Raw genomic sequence first — 27,539 nt, 5'->3', positions numbered from 1 at the left:
AGCAGTTAAAGGTAGTTATCAATTTTTTTTATCACATCTCACACATTTATCATATCAGCAACATCCTAAGTATTTTACACATAACAGAAATTTGCCATGAAACACAATCATGCTTTAGAAATACAAGGCAGTTTTCCGAAATTTACTTCAGCAATTCAACATCCAAGGTAAAATAATTACATGACACTGTATTAAACTTGTTTTAAAAAAAAGGTTTATTTGTTACAAAAATGTTAAATACTAAACTAAAAACATATAAATTCAGGTCAGGCTATATTAAAATACACACAGACCCATCTTTGCAAAATTATTAAAGATTGAATTCAACAGATGCTTTAAATTAAATAAAATACTCTTGAGGACATTTTTGTGTCTAAATAACTATATCAGTGTAGTGTAGTTTTTGAATTACAGTTGAAAAGTTCAGCTGTCTGGGAAGTCAAATTTACCTAATTCAGTTTTTCTTCTTCTGCCCAATATGAAGCCATTATGTTGGCTTAGACAGGGTGAGTTTCAGCTATGTTACTGAACCGTCTAGATTATAAGCCTACTCTCCTACAGTATAAACACAGAGTAGTCAGAAGTCTACAAAGGGTTATATAAGGTGAAAACCTGGCCCAGAAAGAAAGGGCCTTAGTTCTACCATACAGTAATTACTCTAATTAAAATGAGTGGTAAATATACTGAAGCAGAGATCAGCACAAAGCATACATTCATCTAGAAATAATTTTTCAGTTAGAAAAACTCAAAAAGAACACTCATTTCTCCAAGATAGTGTTTAAGGTTTTAAAAAAATGTCCTTGTTAACTTTAAACTAAGTTAATTCAACGGTATTGAAGAATCTAGGTTTAAAAACTAATTTGATTACTGCATTGACTAGCCCAGGAGAGCTGTGATACCCGTGTGTTTGAGGCACTCGCCTTCATAATAAAAACTACATGCTCCATACCACAGAGCACCAGCTCCCAAACCCAACTTCCACTTGGGACCAAGAACCCAAAGACTATCTATGGTCTACTGAAATGTTAAATACTATTTTCAAGAAAATATTTTGCTTTAGAACTTTTATTTTTCAATTTTCTAGGTTACAAGTAACTGACTTAGAATATTAAGTGCTGTAAATAATGTGGGTGTAAGAATATCCTTGTGAAAAGCACAAGACTATCACCGTATTTTAAAAGGTCTAAAACATAAATGAATTTCTTGAAATCTACTGCAGTATTTATTTTTTCCAATGCTAATCCTTGTCGAATGGGATCTGCCAATAGTTGATTAACTCAACTGAGTAAAATACAAAAATCATAAAAGGCATTCCAGTAATCTCCATCAGTACAATCCAATTGAAATCAGGTTTCTTGGATGATATTTGTAGAGGATTTTTACTGTTTTACTCTGATGGTGCTGGTTACATTCAAGGACTAAGTGTAGAGTATTATGTTTATACTATGGTATAAAACTGCTTAATCAAACTATTGAACACCTAGAAAAATTATGTGTATTCTAAAGTCATTGGAAATTAAAAGAAAAACATATCCCAATGTATTAATTACAGGTGAAAATGATACTAACAATACATGGTAATCTAGTTTTTCATCTCTCAGCTTGTGAGCTTCTGATATAATTACTTCTGTTGGCATATGATACAGGAGAAACGATCTGTCTTCTATCCTAGTGCCTACATTTTTTCTACATGTACGAAGTCTGGATTTATATCCTTTCTTTTAACTTACTACATTATCTTGAAGGACAAGACTCATGCTATTCCTCATCAAACAACCTTTCGGTCCTCAGAAAGAATTCACACAATTCAAGCCACTAGCATCTTAATCTTACTAAACACATTAAAAGAAAAAAAAACAAAAAACAAAACTCTTAGGCCTCTGAATGCAAATTCTCCAGGAAGCCTCTTTTCCTAGGAGCGATTATGTAAATGAATATCAAAGTCACACTGGTGAGTCACTTTTGCCAATATCCTAGTCTTAGAGAATGATCAAGAAACTATTCACCTGTGATAAAGCCAGAACTATGAGCGTTTTACAGCTAAGCCAACAGGACGCACTTGTCACTTGCCAGTCAGGGTGGCAGAGGAGGGAGGCCCTGGGAAGCACAGACTTCACCAAGGATGGGAAAGTCTGTATCTCTTCCTTCAGCAAGCCTTCTTCTCTTTGCTTACTGTCAGCACCTCCTTTCTGCTTTCACACAGAATAACATTTGCTTGCACAAGAAAACATACCCTGCTAGGAGATATACTTAACTGGCAGGGGTGCCCAGTACAAAGTGAAAATGCAGGGCCCCTCTTCAAATATTATTAAGAATTTTAAGCTCGCAAAGCACTGAACCAAGCATGGGGCCCTTCTGAGCAAGGGGCCTGTGTGACCACACAGGTTACATGGCCATAAACCCAGCCCTATATAGATTTCTTGCCTAATCAGAATTCCAGAGGATCGACAAGGTGGCTCAGTCCAGTTGCCCATATAAAAGCTAGATTTTTTTTTTTTCATGATGGTTCAAACACTGTCACTGATTACAACGAAGTGGCCATTTCACTTTCAAAATCCCAGGCAGACTTATATTTCTAAAATCTCAGCTTGATCAGTCTTCTCCTAGATTTTTTATGATAGAAATAGTCACACTGGGTCTTCAATTGGCCCTTATTTTAATCGAGCAGTTAATCAAACATGATGAAATTTCTGTATTAATTCCACTTGATTTCTTTAAATTAAATATTTCTTAACTGGGAGGGGTATTAATATCACTAAAGCAACAGGGCATCTTCAAGGGAAAAAACAGCTGTACAACAGCTTTATACACTAAGATGGTCTTAATTTTAGCCTACAGTATATACTCTGTTCCCTTTTAAGATCATAACAGTAGCTTTTTCAAAGAGAATTAATGAACACATGAAGCTCTACGTGATATTTTGTTTTAACTCCCACATTGGTTTCTGCCACAAGATTTTACTGGAACCCAGAAGTATCCGATTCTTCATAGTAAGAGGAAAAAGTGTATGCATACGAAATTTCCAGGTTACATTACTAAGCAACGACATTTCCGGGAGTGTATATACTTCCTGTATTCGGCAAGCTGCTTCAAGTACATATTCGATGGCCATCTGTGCTTTTCAACAAAACTGCGTTCTTCCACTAAAATTTTTAGAGAAAGAATATTAATTGCATATATTTAATTTGGAATCAAGTTTCAATATTAACTCTTGGTTTCCTGTTTAACAGATGAGATCCAAACTCTGCTGCATACTCCCTCTCCTGCCCTCAGTCATCCAGATTTAACTTATTCTGTGATTTACAATTATATACTTCTTGTCACTGCTTCATCAAGTAGTATTTGGTTACATTTTTTTTTTTGCTCCCAAACAAGATTTGTTTTCCCTGGAGACAGGAGACATGTTTTCGTCTTTTTTCATTTAGTTTTCTCAGTAGCTAATTCAACCTTCCGAACTCTTTAAAGTCCTCTCCATTCTATTTTCCATGGGGCCACAGCAATCAGAGAACCAAGCCCTTCCGGTCCTTGCTGCTGCCACACTGGAGACCCCTCTCTTCTGAACCTGTACCCGCTTCCTTCTAACTCTGCTGCCAGCTGTCCTGGGGGATTCCCTCCACCTCTGGCCTCCAGATCCTTCACTCTGTTTTCTCTAGTTTTGGTGAAGCACAACTTTCATTAGCTTCCTGGCAAGGCCAGGGGCATACATAGAAGTATTTTTGAGACCTTGCTTGTGATGAAACATCTTTAATGTATCCTTACACACGATAAGTGATTTGGTTGAACATTGAATCCTAGGTGGAAAATTTCCCTCAGAATGTCGAAGACTATGCCACTGCTTTCTAGTTTCCAAGGCTGTTAATTACTACCATTCTGATTCACAGTTGATAAAGGATCTGGGGGTTTTTTAACTCTGCTTAGGCTTTTCTGTTTATAGTCAGTGTTCGTGCATGTCCCAACAATGGACCCTGTTTACTCATTAAGCTGAGCACTTAGCAGACCCTTTGAATCTGTCGACAGTTTCATTATTGGGAGAACTTCTTGTATTATTTCTCTAATAATTTCCTCCCCAATGTTTTTTTCTTTTTTTCCCCTGTATTAACTTCTTCTACTCAGATACTTCAGCTTCTGTATTGAGCCTCCAAATTTTTTTTTCTTCTTTTTTTTTTTAGGGCCGCACCTGGGGCATATGGAAGTTTCCAGGCTGGAGGTTGAATCAGAGCCCTAGCTGCCAGCCTACGCAACAGCTATAACAACATGGGATCTGAGCTGCAACTGAGACCTCTACCACAGCTCACGGCAATGCCAGATCCCCAACCCACTGAGCAAGGCCAGGGATCGAACGTGAATCCTCATGGATACTAGTCAGAATTGTTTCTGCTGCACCACAACAGGCACTCCCAAGCATCTAATTTTTTAAAGAATCTTTCTCTCCTGTCTCTTTGTCTTTTTTGTCCTACTTTCTGGGAGATTTCCTTACCTTTATCCTTCAACTCTGCTATGTATCTAGTTCTTTTTGTTTGTTTGCTATTCTAATTTTCTTTTTTTTTGTCTTGTCTTTTCTAAGGCCACACTCGTGGCATATGGCATATGAAGGTTCCCAAGCTAGGGGTCTAATTGGAGCTGCAGCCACCAGCCTACACCAGAGCCACAGCAACTCGGGATCCAAGCCGAGTCTATGACCTATACCACAGCTCACGGCAATGCCAGATCCCTAACCCACTGAGCAAGGCCAGAGATGGAACCCTGACCCTCATGGTTCCTAGTTGGATTCGTTAACCACTGAACCACGACGGGAACTCCCTGCTATCCTAATTCTAATTTTCAAGAGCAACTTCTTGTTCTTCGGGTTTTTTTTTTTTTTAATTATGGTAAAATACACGTCACATTAAATTTACTATTTTAATTATTTTTAAGTGTATGGTTCAGTGGTGTTAGTACATTCACATTGTTGTTAACCAATCTCTAGAACTCTTTTCATCTTGTAAAACTAAAACTCTATACACATCAAACAACTACCTGTTCTGCCCTCCTCCAAGCCCCAATAACCACCATTCTCCTGTCTGTCTCTATGAATAGTGTCTTTTTATAGCATTCTATCCCTGCTTTATGAGTATTTATCTCTTATTCCTTTTTTTTTTTTTTAGATTTTAGTGGAGTATAGTTGATTTACAATGTTGTGTTGGTTTCAGGTGTAGAGCAAAGTGAATCAGTTATACATACGCACATATCCATTCTTTTTCAGCTTCTTTTCCCATATAGGTTATTACAGAGTATTGGGTAGAGTCCCCTGTGCTCTACCATAGGTCCTTGTTGGTTATTTACTTTATATAGTTACTTATTTTATATAGTTGTAGCTCTTATTTTTGGAGGATATTAATTATAGGGTTTTTGGGTTTTTTTTTTTTTTAAGTTTCTCTTCTACTCTTTGTTCCTATAAGTCCCCTCTCTTCTGTTTTTATTCACTTTGTTTTGGTATTCATCTTTCACATTGGACACTTCCTCAAACATCTGTTGATCCTCAGTTAATCTGCATATTTAAGAGTTAGATGCTAGAAAGTTGTTTAGAAATCTCTGGGGCATGGGTGGGACTTTCTGACTGGTGGAAGACACTGTAGCATGACTGAGTAGTTATCTGTTGGCTCACTGAGAAAATTCCCAAGCGACTGCACTATAGAGTTTTTTCTCTGAGGTCAGGGAAGGATGGTTCAATTTTATGTAGTCAAAGTGGTAGTCAGGGTGGCGGTCAGAATTCTAGAACGTGGATATGGGTGGAAGGCTGGAGGCTTCCTTTATAATACCTCCCCTAATGAGCATCCTGTGCCCCAATATTTCTTTTTTTTTCTTTTTCTTTTTTTTTGTCTTTTTAGGACTGCACCCACGGCATATGAAAGTTCCCAGGCTAGGGGTAGAATCAGAGCTACAGTTGCCAGCCACAGCCACAGCCACAGCCACAGCAACTCAGGATCCGAGCCACCTCTTCGACCTACACCACAGCTCATAGCAACGCCAGATCCTTAACCCATGGAGCGAGGCCAGGGATCAAACCCATATTCTCATGGATACTAGTCGGATTCATTAACTATGGAGCCACAATGGCAACTCCCAAAAAAATTTAAAAAAAATTTTTTTTTTAAATTATAATCCATGTGGTCCAAATAAAACCCCTTGACAAGTTATATTCAACCCCCAGACTGTGGGTTTGTAGCTGCTGACATAGACTATTGCATTCTCCCTTACCGACAGGGGCTTTTTTCCTCTGCCCAAGCACAGCAGGTCCTGGACATGAACAGGCACCGCAGACTCAGAGCACTCATGATACTGTTCTAATTCCCATCAAAGGGAATCACTAACACTGCCTCATTTTCTTATCCTGCCTTCTCAAATTACACCTTGGAGTCCTGCCTCTCACTATGTCAGGTGGTCATAACATAGTTATAGGCAATTCCATAAATAGTATGATAAAATGAAAATGAATAACTCAAAGGATTCCCAGAGCATCTTTCTCCCAAGGCTGTAATAGTACTCTATGTGTATCATACATCTACACAAAATAGTGAGTGGAAAATCATCTTACTCTTCTTTTACAAATGAAGGTGACTTCAGGTGGCATAACGCAAGTGACCCTAAAATCAAAATGTTCATTTCTATTCTTTTTTTTTTTTTTTTTAAGAGCTGCACCCATAGCATATGGAAGTTCCCAGACTAGGGGTCGAATCAGAGCTAAAGCTGCTGGCCTATACCACAGACAGAGCAACTAGGGATCTGAGCCATGTCTGTGACCACAGCTCACAGCAATGCCAGATCCTTAATCTACTGAGTGAGACCGGGATTGAACCCAAGTCCTCGTGAATACCAATCTGGTTTGTTACCACTGAGTCACGACTGGAACTCCCAAAATGTTCATTTATTTCATATTTAATTGACTCCTTAAAGAATAACTATGTAAGAATGCCCCTGTTAACACCCAGTGTAAATATACATTAGGCTTAGGAATGGACTTCGTTTCTTGCACAAAGTAAATGGCTATTAACTATCTATTACTCTGCTTTGATTTACTATGGTACTCCTCTGCACCAGTAGTTAAATTCTATGTAGAGAGGCTCCCAATAGGCATATGATGTTTTTTGACTGGCTAAATACTCTCCCAATATGTCTGCCAAGAACTGACTATGGGTTTCTTGGTTTCCTTAACTGCACAACAAGTAGCTGAATGAAACCAGAGATGTACACATCTTTTAGCAGCAGATTCTCTTTTACAAGCAAAATTTTAAGTAGAATTCTAAGATTTAAGCAGATACAAGTGGAATTATTCTGGATGAAGGTTGGGGGGAGGAGTTCAGGAACTGCACACACCAGCCTCTCCTTCCTGCACCCGCTTCACTCTCTGCCCCCACCCCACAAGACCTTCTGGCATCTCCAAGGAGGTTTCACCTTTTATTATTATTATTATTATTATTGTCTTTTGTCTTTTTTGGGCTGCACCCATGGCATATGGAAGTTCCCAGGCTAGGAGTCTAATTGGAGCTACAACTGCTGGCCTACGCCCAGCCACAGCAACACTAACCCACTGAGCAAGGCCAGGGATTGAACCTCATGGCTCCTAGTTGGATTCGTTTCCACTGTGCTACAACAGAAACTCCTTTCACCTTTTAGAGTTTGAAACTACTTGACTAGGAGATGGTTAATTTCCTTCTCCTTTTAACACGATTATTCCTTGAGTCTATTCTAGGCAATAACACAAGCAAACCCTCGTATCTAAACAGCCTACTCTGATGACTATTCTATTTTATTTTCTTTCATCTTATACAGCACACAGAAACTCACCCTTTGATTGCTTTTAATCTTTCTAATTTATCTTTTAAAAATCACATTAAGTATACTCTCTGCTCAGTAAACTTTGCAACAATCTTTGATCAATAAAGAATCATTATTGCCAAGCAATGTAATAGACTCCTATACAAACAGGAGATATCAGCAAAACAGACCTATAAGGGATATTTTTTTCCTTACAAGAAAAAAATTTAGAAAGCTGTACTATTTAAATGTTGTTTCTGACTTAGGTGGTTAAAACCAAATTCCATTTATCACAACCAATGCCACCATCTGAGGCCACTTTATCTACTTTATTTTTTTATTTTTCATTTTTTATTTTTATTTTTTGTCTTTCTGCCTTTTCTAGGGCCACTCCTGTGGCATATGGAGGTTCCCTGGCTAGGGGTCTAATTGGAGATGTAGCCACCAGCCTACACCAGAGCCACAGCAACTCGAGTTCCGAGCCTTGTCTGCGACCTACACCACAGCTCATGGCAATGACAGATCCTTAACCCACTGAGCAAGGGCAGGGATAGAACCCGCAACCTCATGGTTCCTAGTCGGATTCGTTAACCACTGAGCCACAACGGGAACTCCTATCTCTCTACTTCAGAAAAAAAAAATTTTTTTTTTTGGTCTTTTTCCATTTCTTGGGCCGTTCTCGTGGCATATGGAGGTTCCCAGGCTAGGGGTCCAATGGGAGCTGTAGCCGCCAGCCTACGCCAGAGCCATAGTAACATGGGATCCAAGCCTTGTCTGCGACCTACACCACAGCTCATGGCAATGCTGGATCCTTAACCCACTGAGCAAGGCCAGGGAGCAAACCCGCAACCTCATGGTTCCTAGTTGGAGTCGTTAACCACTGTGCCACAACAGGAACTCCTACTTTAGAAAAATTTTTAAATGTACTTTAAAATGGATGGGAGCTGTAAAACAATCATTAGAAAATTTCTTGCATAAGATAGGTTATTATATAAGTTAAAGTATCCTCAATTACCATACTGCATACTTAAAGGAATGTATTACATTGACTTTTTACTTTTTAAAACTACTATTCTTACAAGTCATTTCTCAAATCCAAGAACAAAAACATAAAGTTTTGTTTTCAAAACAGTTATTAGCAATCTACCTGAAAGATCCTGAAATTCAGGCTTTTGACTGAAGATGAGGTAGTTAGTGGCGATGAAATGAAGCAGCCAGGTGGAGAGGCAATCAGAATGGTGAAACTGCAAGAAAAAAGGAAAGTGAACAATATTGCACATAACCACCATTGATATGATGATTAGATGGAGAGAATGGTCTAGAGAAACTCACAGAGGGCCCAAGTCCTTGTTTAATATATCTGAATATATTACAGCCTTCAGCCTGCTCTGAGAACAAAAAGGGAAAGGGTGCATTACTAATAAATAATCATAAGATCACATCAATGAAGAAACCAAATCAAATGAAGAACAAGCTATGGCTGCCGGAGTGGCTGAACGTCTTTAAGCAGATGCACGACTGTGTCTGTGGGTAACAGACTCTTGGAGGTTCATGAGGATTTCGTTTAAGCTTTTAATCTACGGTCATGGCCTTCACTAAGTGCACTTATGTCTGTGTGGAAGAAAGATTATGGTTAGCAAAGGTATACACTTGGCCATATCTCAACACGTTCACCTATAGAGAAAACCAAAGAATAGTTTGAGAAGGAAACATCATCAACCAAAGGGTGTGGGTTTCAATGTGTAAATATCTCCATGAGAAGGTTATGCCTAAACAGCTGCTTTTAACTGGGATGTACTATTACACTGAGTGAGGTTTCCAGCACATTTATCGCCCTGAGTTCCGACAGCTAATGGAAAGGAAACTCAGAAACTTGGCCGTGACATCATGACCTTGGTGCCAGCCCAGGGACACTCACTAATCCACCTAACCACTTAATTCAGATTATAGTAACTTGCTGGCAGGCAACTTTGGAACATGAGTATAGTTCTCTTTATTACTGCTGTAGTAAAAGATACATAACATAAAATTTACCATTTTAACCATCTGTAAGCGGATAGTTCAGGGGCATTAAGTACATTCACATCATTGTGGGACCATCAACCACTACTTATTTCCAGAACTTTTCTATCATCCCAACCCAAAACTCTATACCCATTAAACAAAACCCCCCTTTCTTCCTAACCTCAGTCTCTGGTAACCACTATTCTATGTTCTCTCAATGAACTTGACTATTCCAGGTACCTTATATAAGTTAAATTATACTTTATTTGTTCTTTTTCTGACTTGTTTATTTGATTCAGCATAACGTCCTCAAGGTTCATCCATGTTGCAGCATGCATTAAAATTTCATTTCTTTTTAAGGCTGAGTAATATTGCATTGTATTTATACACCACATTTGGTTTACTCATTCATCTGTTGATGTGCATTGAGGCGTTTGCACCTTCAGGCTAAATATAGCTCTTTTTTTTCCCTGTGTGTGTGTGTGTGTGTGTGTGTGTGTGTGTGTCTTTTTAAGGGCCACATTGGCAGCACATGGAAATTCCCGGGTTAGGGGTCGAATTGGTGCTGCAGCTGCTAGCCTACATACCACAGCCATAGCAACGCCAGATTTGAGCTGCATCCACAACCTATGCCAACTTGGAGCAACCCTGGATCCTTAACCCACTGAAAAGGGCCAGGAATGGATTGAATCCGCATCCTCATGGATACTAGTCAGGTTCTTAGCCCGCAGAGCCACAATGGGAATTCCTAAATATAGCTCTTTTAAGGATACTTAAAAATACTATAGAAGCAAATAAATAAAGCTAACTTGAAGAAAAATTTGTAAAACACAAGGATTATTCTTTTAAAAGGTTATACTGTGGGAATATTTTAACGTAAATTTTATAGGTCTCTCTGATTTTCATTATAGAAAATCATAATTTTAATTGTAAGAGACTTTATAGTTCATCTAACAGCATATCACATTTTAACAATCTTTTTTCACTTTATGTTTTAGCAGATAAATGTTTGAGTGATCTCAAGGGAATAGAGCAGGAATATGTAGCTATTTTTAACAGAAGCCACCAGAGGAACTAGATGGCTAACTCAGAGGAGAAAACCTACCAAAAGATGTTCACAACACTGCCTAAGGGCTGTGACTTTGAAAGAGGAAGGAGATCACAGAAATGAATAGCTGGCTACAAAAAAGTAGATCAAATGCAGAATTTTATTTTTGAACAAGACTTAAGATTTCATAATTGTGGGCTCTTGGCAAGAGATGGAATGCCTTTCACTGGAAAAATTACATTTTTGGAAGAATTTTCACTGTCTTGAGAAAGTGGTTTAAGCTGAAATAAACAAAAGAATTTAAGAAGACATTTAAAAAAAGCTTTAAACCAAATGCTGCAGCATCTAACAGCCCTGTGAAGAATAATAATGGTGGAGACGGTACCCAGAAACTCACAAGGAAAAGGTCAGAAGCAAATTTGGGGCCTGAAGCAGCCAAATATTAATGCACAGATTCTAAGTAAGAAGTTGAACTTAAAATTTTAATATGAGAGTAAACAGGACTTCATAGGAATCACCAAAGTTTGCCAAGATAAGGTTTAAAGGGGAATAAGGAACTGATCTGTTTAAGGGGAAAAGGCCTCTGTTTATGCCAAGATTCCAACTTGATGGAAATACACAAACCTGAAGGTAGACTCACAATAAAGAATTGAGAGAAGTTAGGGCAAGTTCCAGCAGAAGTGAGAGAATACCTCAACTACTTAGCTATATCAAAGGTGTCAATGATGCTTTCCTGATACTCAATACAAAGCTGGCAGAGATGATAGAATGATTGGAAATTTCAGTTATTCAGAGGGCTACTGTAAGTCTAATTCTGCCAAAAGGCAATTTCACCTCCTAGAAGTCAGAGAAGCAATGAAGGAAAGGTTGACTAAAGTCCGACAAACAGATGAACTGGCTGGTGAAGTGGAACCTCAACCTGAGAGCTTTGAAGAGAAATAGGAAGAAAATTATCCTGTTTCTGTGATTCATAATTTGCAAAGTAGGGACCATCAGGAATAGACTAAAGGAAAACTGATAAATGTAGGCTGAATCTTAGCAAATAGAAAAGTTTTCAGAAACCAATAGTAAAATTCAAGAACAGGTAGTATCTTAGACTTCTAAAATTTAAAGGAAAAAATAAAGATACTCACACATTTCAGATTCAGGAAAAACAAGTCAGGAAGAATTTCTGACAATACAATTATAAATGATGCTGATGGGGAATGGTGTGGGGGTGCTGGGTGTGTCTGTATGTGTTGGGGGGGGCAGTTCAAGAGATTATTGCAACCATGCAGGGAGTTCTCTTATGCATGAAATATTTAAAAGGATACTATAAGCTAAAGAAAGAGAAACTTGTGCTCATTTTTTAAAAGTATGACAGACTTGTTAGAAAGTATGAAAATGAGGAGTTCCTGTCGTGGCGCAGTGGTTAATGAATCCAACTAGGAACCATGAGGTTGCGGGTTCGATCCCTGCCCTTGCTCAGTGGGTTAAGGATCCAGTGTTGCCGTGAGCTGTGGTGTAGGTTGCAGACGAGGCTTGGATCCCGTGTTGCTGTGGCTCTGGCGTAGGCCGGTGGCTACAGCTCCGATTCAACCCCTAGCCTGGGAACCTCCATATGCCACGGGAGCAGCCCAAGAAATGGCAAAAAGACACACACACACAAAAAAAAAAAGAAAAAAGAAAGTATGAAAATGATACATCAAAAATGAACTGAGGTTGTGAAAATGCTAGGAAAAAATTAAAAAATTTTTAAACTAAATCTAGAGGAAAGCTACTAATCCCAAGCTTAATGTAAATTTATTACAAAGAGAGATCAGTTACTCAAATTTTTTAAATTTGCTTTTCCCCTAATATTAAATACACAGGGTCTGTAGACTTGATTATGAGAGAAATAAACTCCAAAATAGCTAGGAGACAATAAAAGAAGACCTGGATGCTTTAAATGAATTCCCTTCCATGCTCAGAAGTATATACTGATTAATGAATTCATCTCAGCCTGGAGGCAAGCTTTTAGCTGTCAGAGTCTGTCCTCTGCCCCATTATATGGCTCTGTTTTAGCAATGTGGATAAAGGCAAATTTGTCATATCTTCCTCTTCTGGATGCAAGAGCTTATAGGAACAGCCAATACGTTGTATGCCAGATAATATTTTACAAAATCCTAATGGTTTGTAATGGTGGATCAAACATATTCCTGTGAAAAAGACTTAGAAGGTTCAGCTTTAATGCTATGACCACTGCAAAGCCCTAAAACTGTCTTAGGGCAGGGAATGGAATATAGACTAACTCCTCATACAAGGCGACATTTCAACAAAAGGTGTTTGAAAAAACTGATGAAATACACCAATATCTCCTACAACCAAGCAGAAGAACTTCAAAACATGTTGGTTAAATAAGTGTATGGATGAACAGATAAATGAGTTCAGCCTAACCATCTGTATCAGTATGTATGGACTAATCTCATTATTCTCCTTTCAGGAACCTTAAGAGGTAAACAACTGAGGGAATTTCAATGTAAATTCTATTTCCTATAATGCCTATATGAAACAATACAGCACCGACTCTAATGAGAGCTACCATTCAGTTGAGAAAATTCCATATTGGTAAATCCTACCTCCTTAGAAAGGGATGGCCCCAAAACCCCATGCTTCGAAATTACCTAACAGCAGAAATTGCTGTGAGGGCACATTTACCTCATTTAGTCAAATTTCTAAACTAAGACAAGCACTAATATATCTCTTAATAAACAGAAAAAAATTTAGAGTAATATCACTTTTGTAAATTTTTTTTTTAATCCAACAACCAGATATAGGGCCAATTACCTTGGCTTTTTTGAGCAGATCAACTATATCAAGGTTCATCGATGCCAGTTCCCTGCTTGGCATGCTTTGCAGCTGTGTAATGATGAACAGCTCACAGATGTGCTGCAGTCTGGATACTTGGTACATCTCTGCACAGATCAGGAGACACATTGCCTGGAAAATGCCAGCTGATGCAAGAAAAGAAATAAAAGAAAATGGACAATAAAACCATTTCTTTTACCATCTAAAAACAAAACAACAGCAAAAAACAAAACCAACCAAACTGCTGACTCCATGATCCAATGTAGAATAGAACACCTAGAAAAAGCCTTGAAGGAGTAAGTCAGCAGTCTACACTATTACTCCATTTTAAAACAAATTCATTCAAGCCTTCGCGCTCAGAAGTCAGTCTGTCATCACTGCTGTTGTTTTTAATTCTTCAAAGAAAGAGATTACACAACTGCCCTTAATAATCCACTCCAGGGCTATGGGAACTTCTTTCTGCTAGCTATACTAAATTCTTTTTTTTTTTTTTTGCTTTTTTTCAGGGCCATACCTGTGGCATATGGAGGTTCCCAGCCAGGGGTCCAATGGGAGCTATAGCTGCCAGCCTACACCACAGCCACAGCACTGTGGGATCCAAGCCACATCTATGACCTACACCACAGCTCATGGCAATGTCAGATACTTAACCCACTAAGCGAAGCCAGGGATGGAATCCACGTCCTCATGGATGCGAGCTGGGTTCATTAACCGCTGAGCCACAATGGAAACTCCTAGCTATACTAAATTCTTGCCATTTTTCCTCTTCTGGCTTTAGTCCCCAGGCATGTTTGTTTTTATTATGGTAAAATGAACACAATTTATCATTGGTCATTTTAAAGGGTAAAATCCAGTGGCATTACGTACATTCACATTGTTGTGTAACCATCATCACTACCTTCTCCAAAACTGTCTTCTTCCCCAATGAAACTCTGCACCCTTTATGCAATAACTCCCCATTTCCCTCTTCTCTCAACCCTGGCGGTCACCCAGGTTTCTCTGATTGTTAGTTTAACACTTTTCCCTAAGTCTGATATTTTCATGTAATTTTTTTCTGGTCCCTCCTTAGATTCCTTACATCTTTTTGTAGTTAGGAACCAAGAATGGCATGAATGATATCATAATGAATAGATTACTTTCCTTTTTCCAATTTTCCCAATGCAAATATTCTAGTATCCAGCTTAACTTTTTGATTACTCATTTTGACTCATGTCCCCCTATACGTTCACCATTTACTAATTTTTAAAGTGTTTTGTCTTATAGTTATTATTGCTTTTCTGAGTATGTTTTTCTCATTAGCAAGATAAAACTTAAAGCTCCAATTACTCTAGCGAGAGGATTATTGAGAAACCAAATTTCCTTATGATTTCAAATCTGATCAAATTTTTAAATTTAATATACAAATTTGCTAATACTGAAATAATCAAATACATAATAACACCTATTCTGATGACAATCAAAGCTTTCATTAAGTAGAAATGATAAGCCAGGCTTAACACTGAAAGGAACAACTGTAACTGGCTTCAAAATACTCTACAGCTAGTCGCAAGACCAGAATTAGTCCAATTAAAAGAAGAATTTTCTGATTTAGAACATCTGAAGCTTTTCACTAGAGGGCTCAGGACTTGTTTAAAACTTAGGAGATTTTAAGAACAAACACTGGAAGTCTTTAAAAATCTAAAATTAAAGCAGTAAACCTGAACAGAGGTATGGTCTGAAATGTGTGCTTGCTTTTTATATTTGCCAGGCTGCCTGGCCAGGTTGTACAATCAAGGTCTCAGGCTCCTGGACTAAGGGCTTATTCCAGTTATGTTTGCGGTGGGAGCCATCTGGTGGCCAAAGGATAAAGACTGATTAAAGGAGCTGCATTCCTGCATCCAAGACTCCAGCCAGGTCTGATGAAAGGATTCTGTAATCTCTCCCATGTGCCTTCAGCTGCAGGAAACCTGCAAGACCTGTTCCCACCTGTAGCTGCCATACACAGTTTCTAGTCAATAGTCGTGAACACGGGAATAAATCCTATAGTTCACTGGGTATTCTAAACCATTCAGGAAAAGTTTTTGGATAAGTCAGCTTTAGGAGAGTCTGACTCTAGGAGAAATCAGAAAAAGGTCTTAAAAAACCCCACATCCTTTGGGCCAGAGATGATCAAAGGAATCTCAGAATATTGAAATTACTTGGGATTTCCCCTTGTTTCTCAGCAGGTTACAAACCTGACTAGTATCCATAAGGGTGCAGGTTTGACCCCTGGCCTTGCTCAGTGGGTTAAGGATCCGGTGTTGCCATAAGCTATGGTGTAGGTAGTAGATGTGACTCAGATCCCGTGTTGCTGTGGCTGTGGCTGCGGCACAATCTAGCAGCTGCAGCTCCAATTCGACCCCTAGCCTGGGAAAGTCCATATGCCACAGGTGCAGCCCTAAAAAGCAAAAAATAAATAAATAAATAATAAAAAATGGAACGTCCTTAAAAGTGCCTCATTCAGAAAAGTCAGAGCCATAAAAGCAGATGCCCACCTCTTTCCTCATGAAAGGGACAGTGTCCCAAGGAGCTCTCTGCTCCAGTCTGTAGAATTGGAGCAGCCACTGGGTACCACGGGGACACCTCCATTCCAGGGCGCTTACAGTGATCACCATGCTATTGGTACTGGCTGGAACATGTGAACTTATCCCAGGGTCTGAGAGCCATAAGAGTTACCCAATCACTGCTCCTTCACTTGAACTGACTGAAAACTCATTGTTGTCCCAACATCACCTCGTTATTAGCACAATCCCAATTCTCAAAAATCTTAAACGAAAACAGATTTCATAGAAAGCAATTTCTCAAAATGGGGTATCAGAAAAGAAAGAATTGTGAGATACTATATAGTGTTTCTAACGGCTGACCTGGGCAACAGGAGTCTGTGTACAGGTATTCTAAGAATGACAAGAAAGTCTCTTTGGAAACACCATAGACTGGAATCAGAACGCTCTTTGCTTCCATGTAGTTCCCATTAAACATGGCGGCCATCACTTCACAACGGGCCACCAGGATGGCCCGGTGGGCTGGTACTGTCATACCTGTAAGGTTCAAAAGGGAAACAAAGCCAAGTGAGACAAACTGGCACAGTTATTTTCCTACCAATTTTCCCTCTAATTAGAATGGTATGGCATTAAGCACAGCTAAGCTGATATTCAGAAACCAAATGTGGGCATGATAACCAGCATTAATTCAGAGACTCTGTAGTGTTCAAATAAATTGAAAAATTCAGACAGTTCAAAAGCTGACTTTGAAACCAATAATTCACAGATCAGCCCATTATATGTTACTCAGTTTTTATTTCCTGAAGATAGAAACACTGGAATGAAGTATTTTGCTTTATGGTTTTATAACAAAACATTGATTCTTTTCGATTGGCTTGAAATACCACGCCCAGCCCTGTCCAAGTGCCTCCCAAGGAAATACAGCCATTGCTCTTCTTAGCCAAACTCACAGTACAGTCCTAGTCAAGCTTCCCCTTAACAGAAACAGGAAAACAAACCACCCTCAGCCTAAGCAGCCCACAGATCACAGCAGAAACAGCAAGGAAATCTCTTGTCACAAGGGGAACACCTAGAAGGAAGGGGATGGTCTTGTCCCCTGCTTTTTTCTTTTTAGGGCCTCACCAGCAGCATATGGAAGTTCCCAAGCTAGATGTCAACTTGAATTGGAGCTACAGCTGCCAGCCTACACCACAGCCACAGCAACCTGGGATCTGGGCTGTGTTTGCAACCTACACCACAGCTCACGGCAACACCAGATCCCCGACCCACTGATTGCGGCCAGAGATCTAACCCACATCATCTTGGATATTAGTCTCTGCTGCAGTAGGAACTCCAACCCTGACCCTCTCTCTCCTATATGAACAATATCTGCTTCTGGGAAATTTTAAAGGCCATTCAGCCTCTACCCCTCACTGAAGCTCATTAAACTCACAGCACTGGGGACACACGTGGCCTGGGGTTCATGGGTAGAGAAGCAGTTCTCACCACTCCCACTAATTCAGGAAACCACAAACCCACAGCCAGCCTTCGGTTTAGTCTAGATCAGGTCAATAGATCATCATCAAGCACCCATCACATGCCAGTCACCACATCTGGTATCGGAGGTACAAAGAAGAGAAAGAAAGACTGGGCTACCTTGGTTTGCATCAGCTAAACTTTTAGTCTGCTGGAGGGCACGACAGCCAATTTAAGTGACAAAAATGTCCCATTCAAGGAGTTCCTGTCGCATGGCTCAGTGGAAATGAATCTGACTAGCATCCATGAAGATGCAAGTTCGATCCCTGGCCTCGCTCAGGGGGGTTAAGGATGCAGCTTTGCCTTGAGCTGTGGTGTAGGTTGCAGAGGCGGCTCGGATCCAGCACTGATGTGGCTGTGGCATAGGTCGGCAGCTATAGCTCTGATTCGACCCCTAGCCTGTGAATCTCCTCCATACGCTGTGCGTGCAGCCCTAAAAAGACGAAAAGACAAAAACAAAAACAAAAAACTGTCCCACTCCAGAATGTAACTCTAGGAGCCAGATCACTCAGCTTTGCCCACCCATGCAGCTCCCCACCTCCCCACAAATCTCATATTTCTATATATTCTTTTCTAAAATATTTACAATTATGGGGTTCTTCATCTTCTTTAATGCCAAACAAAACATCTTCTAGCTCACCAAAGAAGAAAAAAGTTGCACATAAGCCCAGTGACTTTCTCCAAAGCCAATAATCCCTCAGGATCCACAGGCATTGCCTGACAGTGCCAGCTGCAAACTCACAGCTTGGCACTGTTGTCTGCACAGGCACACCTCCCACAGGCTTAGGGAGAAGCCCCAGGAGTCCTCCTCTCTCCTCCCAGGTCCTCGCATCTACTGGCAGGCAACCCCCCCTGGGGCGCTCCCCCCATCCCCTCTCTCTCTCTTTGCCTTAAGGTCACTTGCCCTTAATATTACAGTGTCCATGCCTGGGGGATGACCAGTTTCAATACCTAAAGCACACTGGATATATTTATATATATATGGCAGAAAACAGAATTAAAAGAAATAATGCAATTTGACTTGTAACTTTAAAGTTCTAAAATCTGAAATAGGGAACCATGAAAAAAAGAAAAGAAAGAAGTATGGCTTAAACTAGATAACATCATTTGAGTTAAGCACAGGAATTCCTTTCTTTTTTTTTTTTTTTGTCTTTTGAGGGTCACACCGAAGGCATATGGAGGTTTCTAGGCTAGGGGTCAAATCAGAGCTGTAGCCGCCGGCCTACACCACAGCCACAGCAACACGGGATCCAAGCCGCGTCTGTGACCTACACCACAGCTCATGACAACGCTGGATCCTTAACCTACTGAGCAAGGCCAGGGATCGACCCGCAACCTCATGGTTACTAGTCGGGTTCGTTAACTATTGAGCCACGATTGGAACGCCTAAGCACAGGAATTTTTCGCCACAAATACTTAGAAGATAGTAGCAGATGAAAAAGAAATCTGATAGGTAAACTTGAAATAGTAACAGAAATTGTCCATTGACAATATGGTTACAACAGAGTTACAAAACCAGCACCAAAACACTCAGTACCTTACCCATTTAGCCTGAAAATTGGAAAGCTTGGATTTAGTTTGAAAAATTACTGTATTTCCAATCAAGAAAACATCCATTTCTGGAGTTTCCTGTTTTGGTACCAATAAACTGGTCCATTGTGAAACGGTAATACAACACCTCAGCAAAACATTGTATATAAACTGTATAAATGTATAAGGGTTGTATAAAACATGGTGAATAGGAGTTCCCATCATGGCTCAGCAGTTAATAAACCCAACTAGTATCCACGAAGACGTGGGTTCAGTCCCTGGCCTTGTTCAGTGGGTTAAGGATCCAGCATTGCCATGAGCTGTGGTGTAGGTTGCAGATGCGGCTTGCATCCTGTGTTGCTGTGTCTGTGGTGTAGGCCAACAGCTGCACCTCCGATTCGACCCCTAGGCTGGGAACCTCCATATGCTGCAGGTGTGGCCCTAAAAAGGCAAAAATAAATAAATGGTGAATAAAAATAATACAGTGATTATTTACTCAACAGCAATAGGATAGAGTTGAAGAAAACTCTGGGGGAAAGGACATTAATTTTCTAGTTAAAAGATAAACATGTCCTTTGAAAATATCAAGGCTGAAAGTAACTCTCCTCTGCAGTATTTAATTGCTATTATATTTTTAAAAGGAAATTTTTAAATTTTATTTTAAATTTGCTGTTAAATTTTTTAAGGAAAGAGTTTTAAGAGTGAAACAAAATTTAAAAGCCCATGTTTTCTAGTATCTGCATAGATTATCAAAGATTTTTGTTTTTTATTATACACTAAAATAAAACACTACATTTGTCATACTTTCTTCATACTATTTGCCAAGTTTCAAAAATGAAATGTTTAAATCATTTTTTGTTTTATTCTGAAAACAGGAAACTTGCCTAGCTCAAGAGAGATTTAGAATATGTATTAAGTAAACAAGACTGAATGTAACTCTGTAAAAGTATTTTTCACAAATATCAAAAGGAAACATATCTTTCTACATCAGATCTAAAAGGTTATCATGAATATTTTTAGAACTGCTATTTTTAAGAAACTATTTAATGGAAAAAGATGAAAACGCAAATAAACTGGGGATAGTACGTATACATATAAACTTGTGTATCTGTATATTTGATGACTATTTCATGGGTGGTAAATAGGTTTTATATCCCATGTCAACTTCAGTCAGTTGTGGGTGATGCCAGAAACATTTCATTTTTGGTCTTTTTAGGGACGCATCCTGTGGCATATGGAGGTTCCCAGGCTAGGGGTCGAATTGGAGCTGTAGCCGCCGGCCTACACCACAGCTCACGGCAATGCCTCATCCTTAACCCAATGAGTGAGGCCAGGGATCAAACCTGCATCCTCATGGATGCTAGTCAAATTCGTTTCTGCGGAGCCATGACAGGAACTCTTGGAAACATTTTTTTAAAGATGTGCTGCAACCTTGGGTCCAGGATGAAAAAGTGTAGCAATCCACCAGTGCTGGCTGCCACTGTAGTGGAAGAGTAGTAAGGTCTACTCATCAGGTCTCACCATATCCCTTTATGTGCACCATCTCCATCCCCATGACTGCTCACCATTCTCCCAGGTAGAAATTAGCTTCCCCAATTTATAGATGAGGAAACAAAAGACCAGAAATGTAGATAAACACAGTCAAATCTATTATATAGTAAACACGTACCCAAGCAAGACCCCAACCAGAACTGTCAATACCATCTTATCAAGCTTAACACTCAAAAGGACCTTTTAGAATCTACATGGTTCACTTTCTTCACTTTGCAAATGGGAAGACTCAAGGCCAGACATACTATGGACTTGCTCAAGGACACACACTGGCTGGAATGCAAAGCAGAAGCTAGAGCTAGGGCTCTAGACCCTCCTCCACAGCAGACAACACAGCTGCTTCTAGGAACTCAAAATTGCCCTCCCACACTCCTCAGAGCTCAGCCTGCCTCCCTTCTAGCTGATGGCAGAGAAGCAATTACCAGACCCTGCTTCCACCCATTCCTGCTTCTCTCTGCTGTTTCCCTTGGAAGCTTTGATTATTGAGCTGAGGAGGCTACAAAGGGCACCAGAGCAGCTGCTATGCAGCATCAGCACAGACATTACAAGGAGCCCTTGCAGATCCAGCCTCTGCAAAGGTGGGGGGTGGGGGGCGAGTAGGTGCCCGCAAAGGGGTGGTAGGTGGAATCATGGACAATATGAGAAAGGATTCTCCACATCGCTGCTTATTTCTTTTCTCTTAATATAACATATACTTTCAAGTACTGCATATTCCCTTTGAAAATCTTTTCAGTAGGTTACACTAACATAATGTTTGATGTCAGTGCCTACTATGCAGATTACAAGCAAATTTGGTCTCCTGTTAGCTTTTTCCTCCAAATCGTATTTTATATAATTTCAAGGTCACTTACTATCCCATTCTCAGTGGCCTACACTCTCACTGCAGCTGCTCAGAGGAGTTTATCCAAAGGCACTTTGGAAAGTTTCCAATTCACTCTCAGTCTTGGCAAGTGACCAAAGTTAAAAGTGAAATGAATCTTTCTGGGGAAAATTTTCAAAAAGTAAATGACTGTTAGCTGCCATACATGTCTTCCATGAAATTAAATCTTCCTGTTAGTAATAGCCCACCTGAAGTTGCACTTAATTCATTGGCAATAGCTCCTTTTAGACTTCTTGCATTACTGAAAGTATTTCACAATTCATTCTTAAGATTATGTTTTCAATCTGCTAGTGACTACTCAATAATGGGCAATAAAACAGCTCATCATTATGAAAATTATGCAGCATTACTTTCTTACAGAGATAAAAAGCACCTCTCAGCTGCTCTGGTGATAAGAGTCCTGTGAAGAGTAAACACAGCAGTATCTACGGATGTAAGCCAGGCATGACCCTCAACCAGAGTAGTTCCTTTTGCTCAGTTAAAAAGGAAGTGAGTTGAAAATATAAACTAGGGGTAATATAATGTTAAGAGGACTAGTTCACATGACTCAAAAGCTAGGATCTTAGAGAAATACACAAACAAAAATATACAATGTATATTTAATATTTCTATATTAAACATAAATACATTAAACATAAATATGTTAAATATATTAATATATTAAATATATAATTATATGAATATATGTATATACATATACATATTTTACACATAAACATACAATGTAATATCACTCTCATCCCTTGCTGGTCCCTAAAAGTTAATGAAGCATTGAGTAAAGAAAAAAAAAAAACTTAGGAAAACATGAATTTCTTATTCCTAAAAGAGAACATAGGCAAAACATTCTCTGACATAAAACACACAAGTGTTTTATTAGGTCAGTCTCCCAAGGCAATGGAAATAAAAACAAAAACAAATGGGACCTAATCAAATTCACAAGGTTTTGCATAGCAAAGGAAAAAAACAAAAAGACAACCTACAGAATGGGAGAAAATAGTTGCAAAGGACTCAACTGACAAGGGCTTAATCTCCAAAATATACAAACAACTCACACAATTTAACAAAAAAAACAAACAACCCAATCGAAAAATGGGCAAAAGACCTAAATAGACATTTCTCCAAAGAAGATATGTAAATGGCTAGTAGGCAAATGAAAAGATGCTGAATATCACTAATTACCACAAAAAATACAAATCAAAACTACAGTGATCTGTATGATCACACAGGTCAGAATGGCCATGATTAATAAATTTACAAATAATAAAGGCTGGAGAAGGTGTAGAGAAAAGGGAACCCTCCTATACTGTTGGTAGGAATGTAAATTGGTGTAACAACTATGGAAAACAGTATGGAAGTTCCTTAGAAAACTGAAAATAGATCTAACATAAGATCCAGCATTCCTACTCCTGGTTAAATATCTGGACAAAAAAGATACATGCACCTCTATGTTAACTGCAGCACTATTTACAATAACCAAGGTATGAAAAAACAACCTAAATATCCATTAACAGATGAACAGATTAAGAAGATGTAGTAGCACAGGGAGTTCCTGTCGTGCCTTAGGGGAAATGAATATGACTAGTATTCATGAGGTTGCAGGTTCGATCCCTGGCCTCGCTCAGTGGGTTAAGGATCTGGAATTGCTGTGAGCTGTGGTGTGGGTCCCAGATGCAGCTTGGATCCCATGTTGCTGTGGCATAGGCTGGCAGCTACAGCTCTGATTCAACCCCTAGCCTGGGAACTTCCATACCCTATGGGTATGGCCCTAAAAAGCTAAAAAAAAAAAAAAAAAAGCAAGAAGATGTAGCACATGTAACAATGGATTACTACTTAGCCATAAAAAAGAATAAAATAATACCAACACAGATGACACGAGATTATCATACTAGGTGAAGTAAGTCAGAAAGAGAAAGTCAAACAGCATATGATATCACTTATATGTAAAAATCTAAAATATGGCACAAACGAATCTATCTACAAAACAGAAACAGATTCAGAGACATAGAGAAGAGACTTGCGGTTGTGAAGGAAGGAGTGGGATGGACTGGGAGTCTGGAGTCAGTAGATGCAAACTACTACTTTTAGGATGGATAAACAATAAAGGTCCTATTGTACAGCATGGGGAACTATATCCAGTCTCCTGGGATAGACCATGATGGAAAGTAATATAAAAAAGAACGTATGACTCAGTCGCTTTGTTGTACAACAGAAACTAGCATATTAGAAGTCAACTATAATTTTAAAAGTTTTCATGAAAATATAATTTATTTTAATATTTCATTTCCCAAGAAAATTTTTGTAGATAGGCAAGCAGTGTTAATCTACATCCTACAATAGAGAACAGTCATTTCTTTCCTACAAATATTCAAAGATAAAATGGAAAATTAGGTAAGAAAACAAGAAAAAAAGTGAATGAATAACGAATTTTGTAAAAACTGAACTATACCTTGTATTTCAAAGACAACATCAGCAAGCATCGGTTTATTAAGGAAAAACTTGAGGGAAGTGTTATAAAACCACAGAGGTTTTCTGGCTTGATAGGTTTTGCAGTTCCTCAGGCAATTAAACTATAAGAGAAAACAAAACAAAACAAAACAAAAAACAAAGAGAAACATTATATACTATGCTTTGATAATTTGGCTAGAGAATTTGGAAAACTGTGCTAAATGTCTAAAGAAGTAATGATTACCATCTCTGCTCACAGTTTTCATGGAAGCTCAACCCTGAAGAATATCTGCTACCTGTCAGTGAGCAACACTGCACTACGCTGCACTCACAGCAGTGAAGGAACTGGCTATGCAAAAACTCAACTGTACAGCTGAGAAGCTGTGAGGTCCTGAATTCATACAGGCCTTTGTTACCTGGGAAACAGACAACAGCAGTCCAACCTCACATGAATGCCTAGTAATATACATTTGCATATACAACCTGCTTGTTTATTCACCAATAAAATACAGACACAAAAATTTCATTTGTAATTAAGAAAACATACCTATTTTTCACCTATCACACCATATGCTACCGCTTACCAGATCATGGTAGCACACCTCATGGCTCAGCAGTTAACTAACATGACTAGCACCTGTGAGGATGCAGGCTTGATCCCTGGCCTCATTCAGTGGGTTAAAGGTTGGGCATTGCCAAGAGCTGTGGTATAGGTCGCCGACGCAGCTCAGAGTTGCTGTGGCTATGGCACATACTGGTGGCTACAGCTCTGATTCAACCTGTAGCCTGGGAACTTCTATATGCCGTGGATGCAGCCCTAAAAAAAAAAAAAAAAACACCTAAGAGGGACAGATTACTTCATTTCTTCATCTCCAGCTTAACCTCAACCTTCTAATCCTAAATATCTTTCCTGCCCACAAGTGGAACTACTGGAACCTACCAAATGCTGCTTTGATCTTTGATCTGGAGAACCTCTCCCAGGACCACCTCTAGCTGTCTTCTCCCAACTGCTAGCTGGCATCCTCCAGGAAGAGCACCTCTGCTAACCTGGGTGTCTCCAGCCTTCTTCTGCTCCCCACTCAGGATGTGGTACTTTGTTTATCTTTCTCGTAAGCCTTCAGACATTCTTTTGTGCCAACCCCAGAAACCTAGGGCTAGCCTCCTTTCCCTCACACTCACCCATTTCCTTTGCTCTCAGAACCTCAGTCTAGGTCAGAACTCTGACCCTCCACTTGGCTAGGCAGGGAATCCAGAAAGCTTTATCCCTAAGAAATAATCAAGTGTACAGTTTTGGCAATAAGAATAAACGGCACCTAATCCCCACTCTGGGTTAATCTACTATGGTTGGAGTTAAGATCTTTGGTGAGAAGAAAAAAAAAAAAAAACTATTCTTCTTCCCAAGGAAGAAGAACATACAATCTGGAATGATACTCATGAGCAGAACAGACAAGCCAAAGAGCATCATACAAATCCTGCTCCCTCAAATCCTATAGACAGTATATCTCAATACACATCGAAGGAACTGGTGGAGAGGATTAGGTGACTGCCACACAGAAAGGAGGGGAACAGTCATAAAACATCAACAGAACCTGAGAGCTAGAAGGGGCTTTAGAAATTAGCCAGTTCATCCTTCGTTTTATAGAAAGCCCCGAGAAGACTTGCTCAAAGTCAGAGGTAGTAAGTGGCAGACTCATAATTTAAATGTACATTTCCTGACTCTCAATACTCTATGAAGGAGAGAAACCTTTATCCCAGGAAAGCACAGGAAGAAAGCACAGAAGAATTCCTCTGTCCTCCTGTGCAAAGGAGGGAATTTAGTTCAATTTCATGGAATCATAAAGCCCCCAGCTTTCCTTTCCCCAATAATTTGTTTTATTCTTGGTACTCAAAGGAATGACTGTGTTTAAAATTCGACCCAAGGAAAGGCTCAGGTTTAGAACAAAAGGCAATAGTTCTATGCTAACCATTTATATAAAGGTTATGAATTTGTTTATCATGAACACGATATAGATGCATTTTAGGTATGACTACATAAAGACTATTACTCTGTATAACAGATTTCCTTGACATCTATACCTTGAACTTGAAAAAAAAATGGAAGGGCAGAAGTTTGGAGAGAATACAGATGCGTATTTTCTCTGGTCTGTGAGCCTTAATCTGGACGACTTTTTTTTTTTTTTGTCTTTTTGCCATTTCTTGGGCCACTCCTGCGGCATATGGAGATTCCCAGGCTAGGGGTCTAATCAGACCTGTAGCTGCTGGCCTACTCCAGAGCCACAGCAACGCAGGATCCGAGCCATGTCTGCAACCTACACCACAGTTCACGGCAACACCGGATCCTTAACCCACTGAGCAAGGGCAGGGATCAAACCCGCAACCTCATGGTTCCTAGTTGGATTCGTTAACCACTGCGCCATGTCGGGAACTCCAATCTGGACAGATTTTTAAAAACAGAATGCCAAGTTCATGTCCATATTTCTACAAAAGCATTTTTTTTATTTTAAATGATTTTTATTTTTTCCATTACAGTTGGTTTACAGTGTTCTGTCAATTTTCTACTGTATAGCAAGGTGACCCAGTCACACAAAAAGCATTATTTAGTTGAATTAGATTGTAAGAGCTACCACTCTGTCATACACCTGTACAATTGGACAGCTTCTGTATATCTGCTTCAATGTATTATTATTTTTTTTCTTTTGCTTTTTAGGCTGCACCTGCAGCATATGAAAGTTCCTAGATTAGGGGTCAAATTGGAGCTGCAGCTGCCAGCCTACACCACAGCCACACAACACCAGATCTGAGCTGCGTCTACAACCTATACCACAGCTCACGGCAACACTGGATCCCTTAATCCACTGAGCAGGGCCAGGGATCTAACCCATATCCTCATGGATACTAGTCATGTTTGTTTCTGCTGAGCCACAACAGGAACTCTTTCAATGTGTTATTAAAACAAGGCACCTTGTTTTAATAAAAAAGAACGTATGACTCAGTCACTTTGTTGTACAACAGAAACTAGCATATTAGAAGTCAACTATAATTTTAAAAGTTTTCATGAAAATATAATTTATTTTAATATTTCATTTCCCAAGAAAATTTTTGTAGATAGGCAAGCAGTGTTAATCTACATCCTACAATAGAGAACAGTCATTTCTTGCCCCTTAAATCAATGTTACTTTGTTAAAAAAAAAAGAGAGAGATCATTTCCTAAATTTAAAAAGTCCAGAATCCTTATAAAAGTTAGTACAGTTTAAAAATATTAACTTTGGGAGTTCCCATCATGGCTCGGTGGTTAACACACCCAACTAGCATCCATGAGGACACGGGTTCCATACCTGGCCTCGCCTAGTGGGTTAAGGATCTGGTGTTGCCGTGAGCTGTGGTGTATGTCCCAAATGCAGCTCAGATCCCAAGTTGCTGTGGCTCT

General features: G+C 39.3%; 1 protein-coding gene across 1 annotated transcript in view; it reads right to left on the bottom strand.

Annotated features, from left to right (window-relative positions):
• Window positions 1–205: 205 nt before the first annotated feature.
• Window positions 206–27,539, bottom strand: part of RHOBTB3 (Rho related BTB domain containing 3) — a 61,125-nt gene continuing 33,791 nt past the window's right edge. Inside the window, exons 8-12 of the mRNA XM_047778317.1 lie at window positions 24,114–24,234; window positions 16,555–16,728; window positions 13,652–13,818; window positions 8,942–9,038; window positions 206–3,143 (exon numbers count right to left, since the gene is read on the bottom strand). Of these exons, the coding sequence (XP_047634273.1) occupies window positions 3,028–3,143; window positions 8,942–9,038; window positions 13,652–13,818; window positions 16,555–16,728; window positions 24,114–24,234 (675 nt within the window). The 3' untranslated portion in view covers window positions 206–3,027. The remainder of the gene's footprint in view (window positions 3,144–8,941; window positions 9,039–13,651; window positions 13,819–16,554; window positions 16,729–24,113; window positions 24,235–27,539) is intronic.

This window comes from Phacochoerus africanus, chromosome 4 (genome assembly GCF_016906955.1).
Source record: "Phacochoerus africanus isolate WHEZ1 chromosome 4, ROS_Pafr_v1, whole genome shotgun sequence".
NCBI classification, from domain to species: Eukaryota; Metazoa; Chordata; class Mammalia; order Artiodactyla; family Suidae; genus Phacochoerus; species Phacochoerus africanus.
The sequence above is the reverse complement of the archived record's forward strand: the minus strand, read 5'-3'. Positions and strand labels throughout refer to the sequence as shown.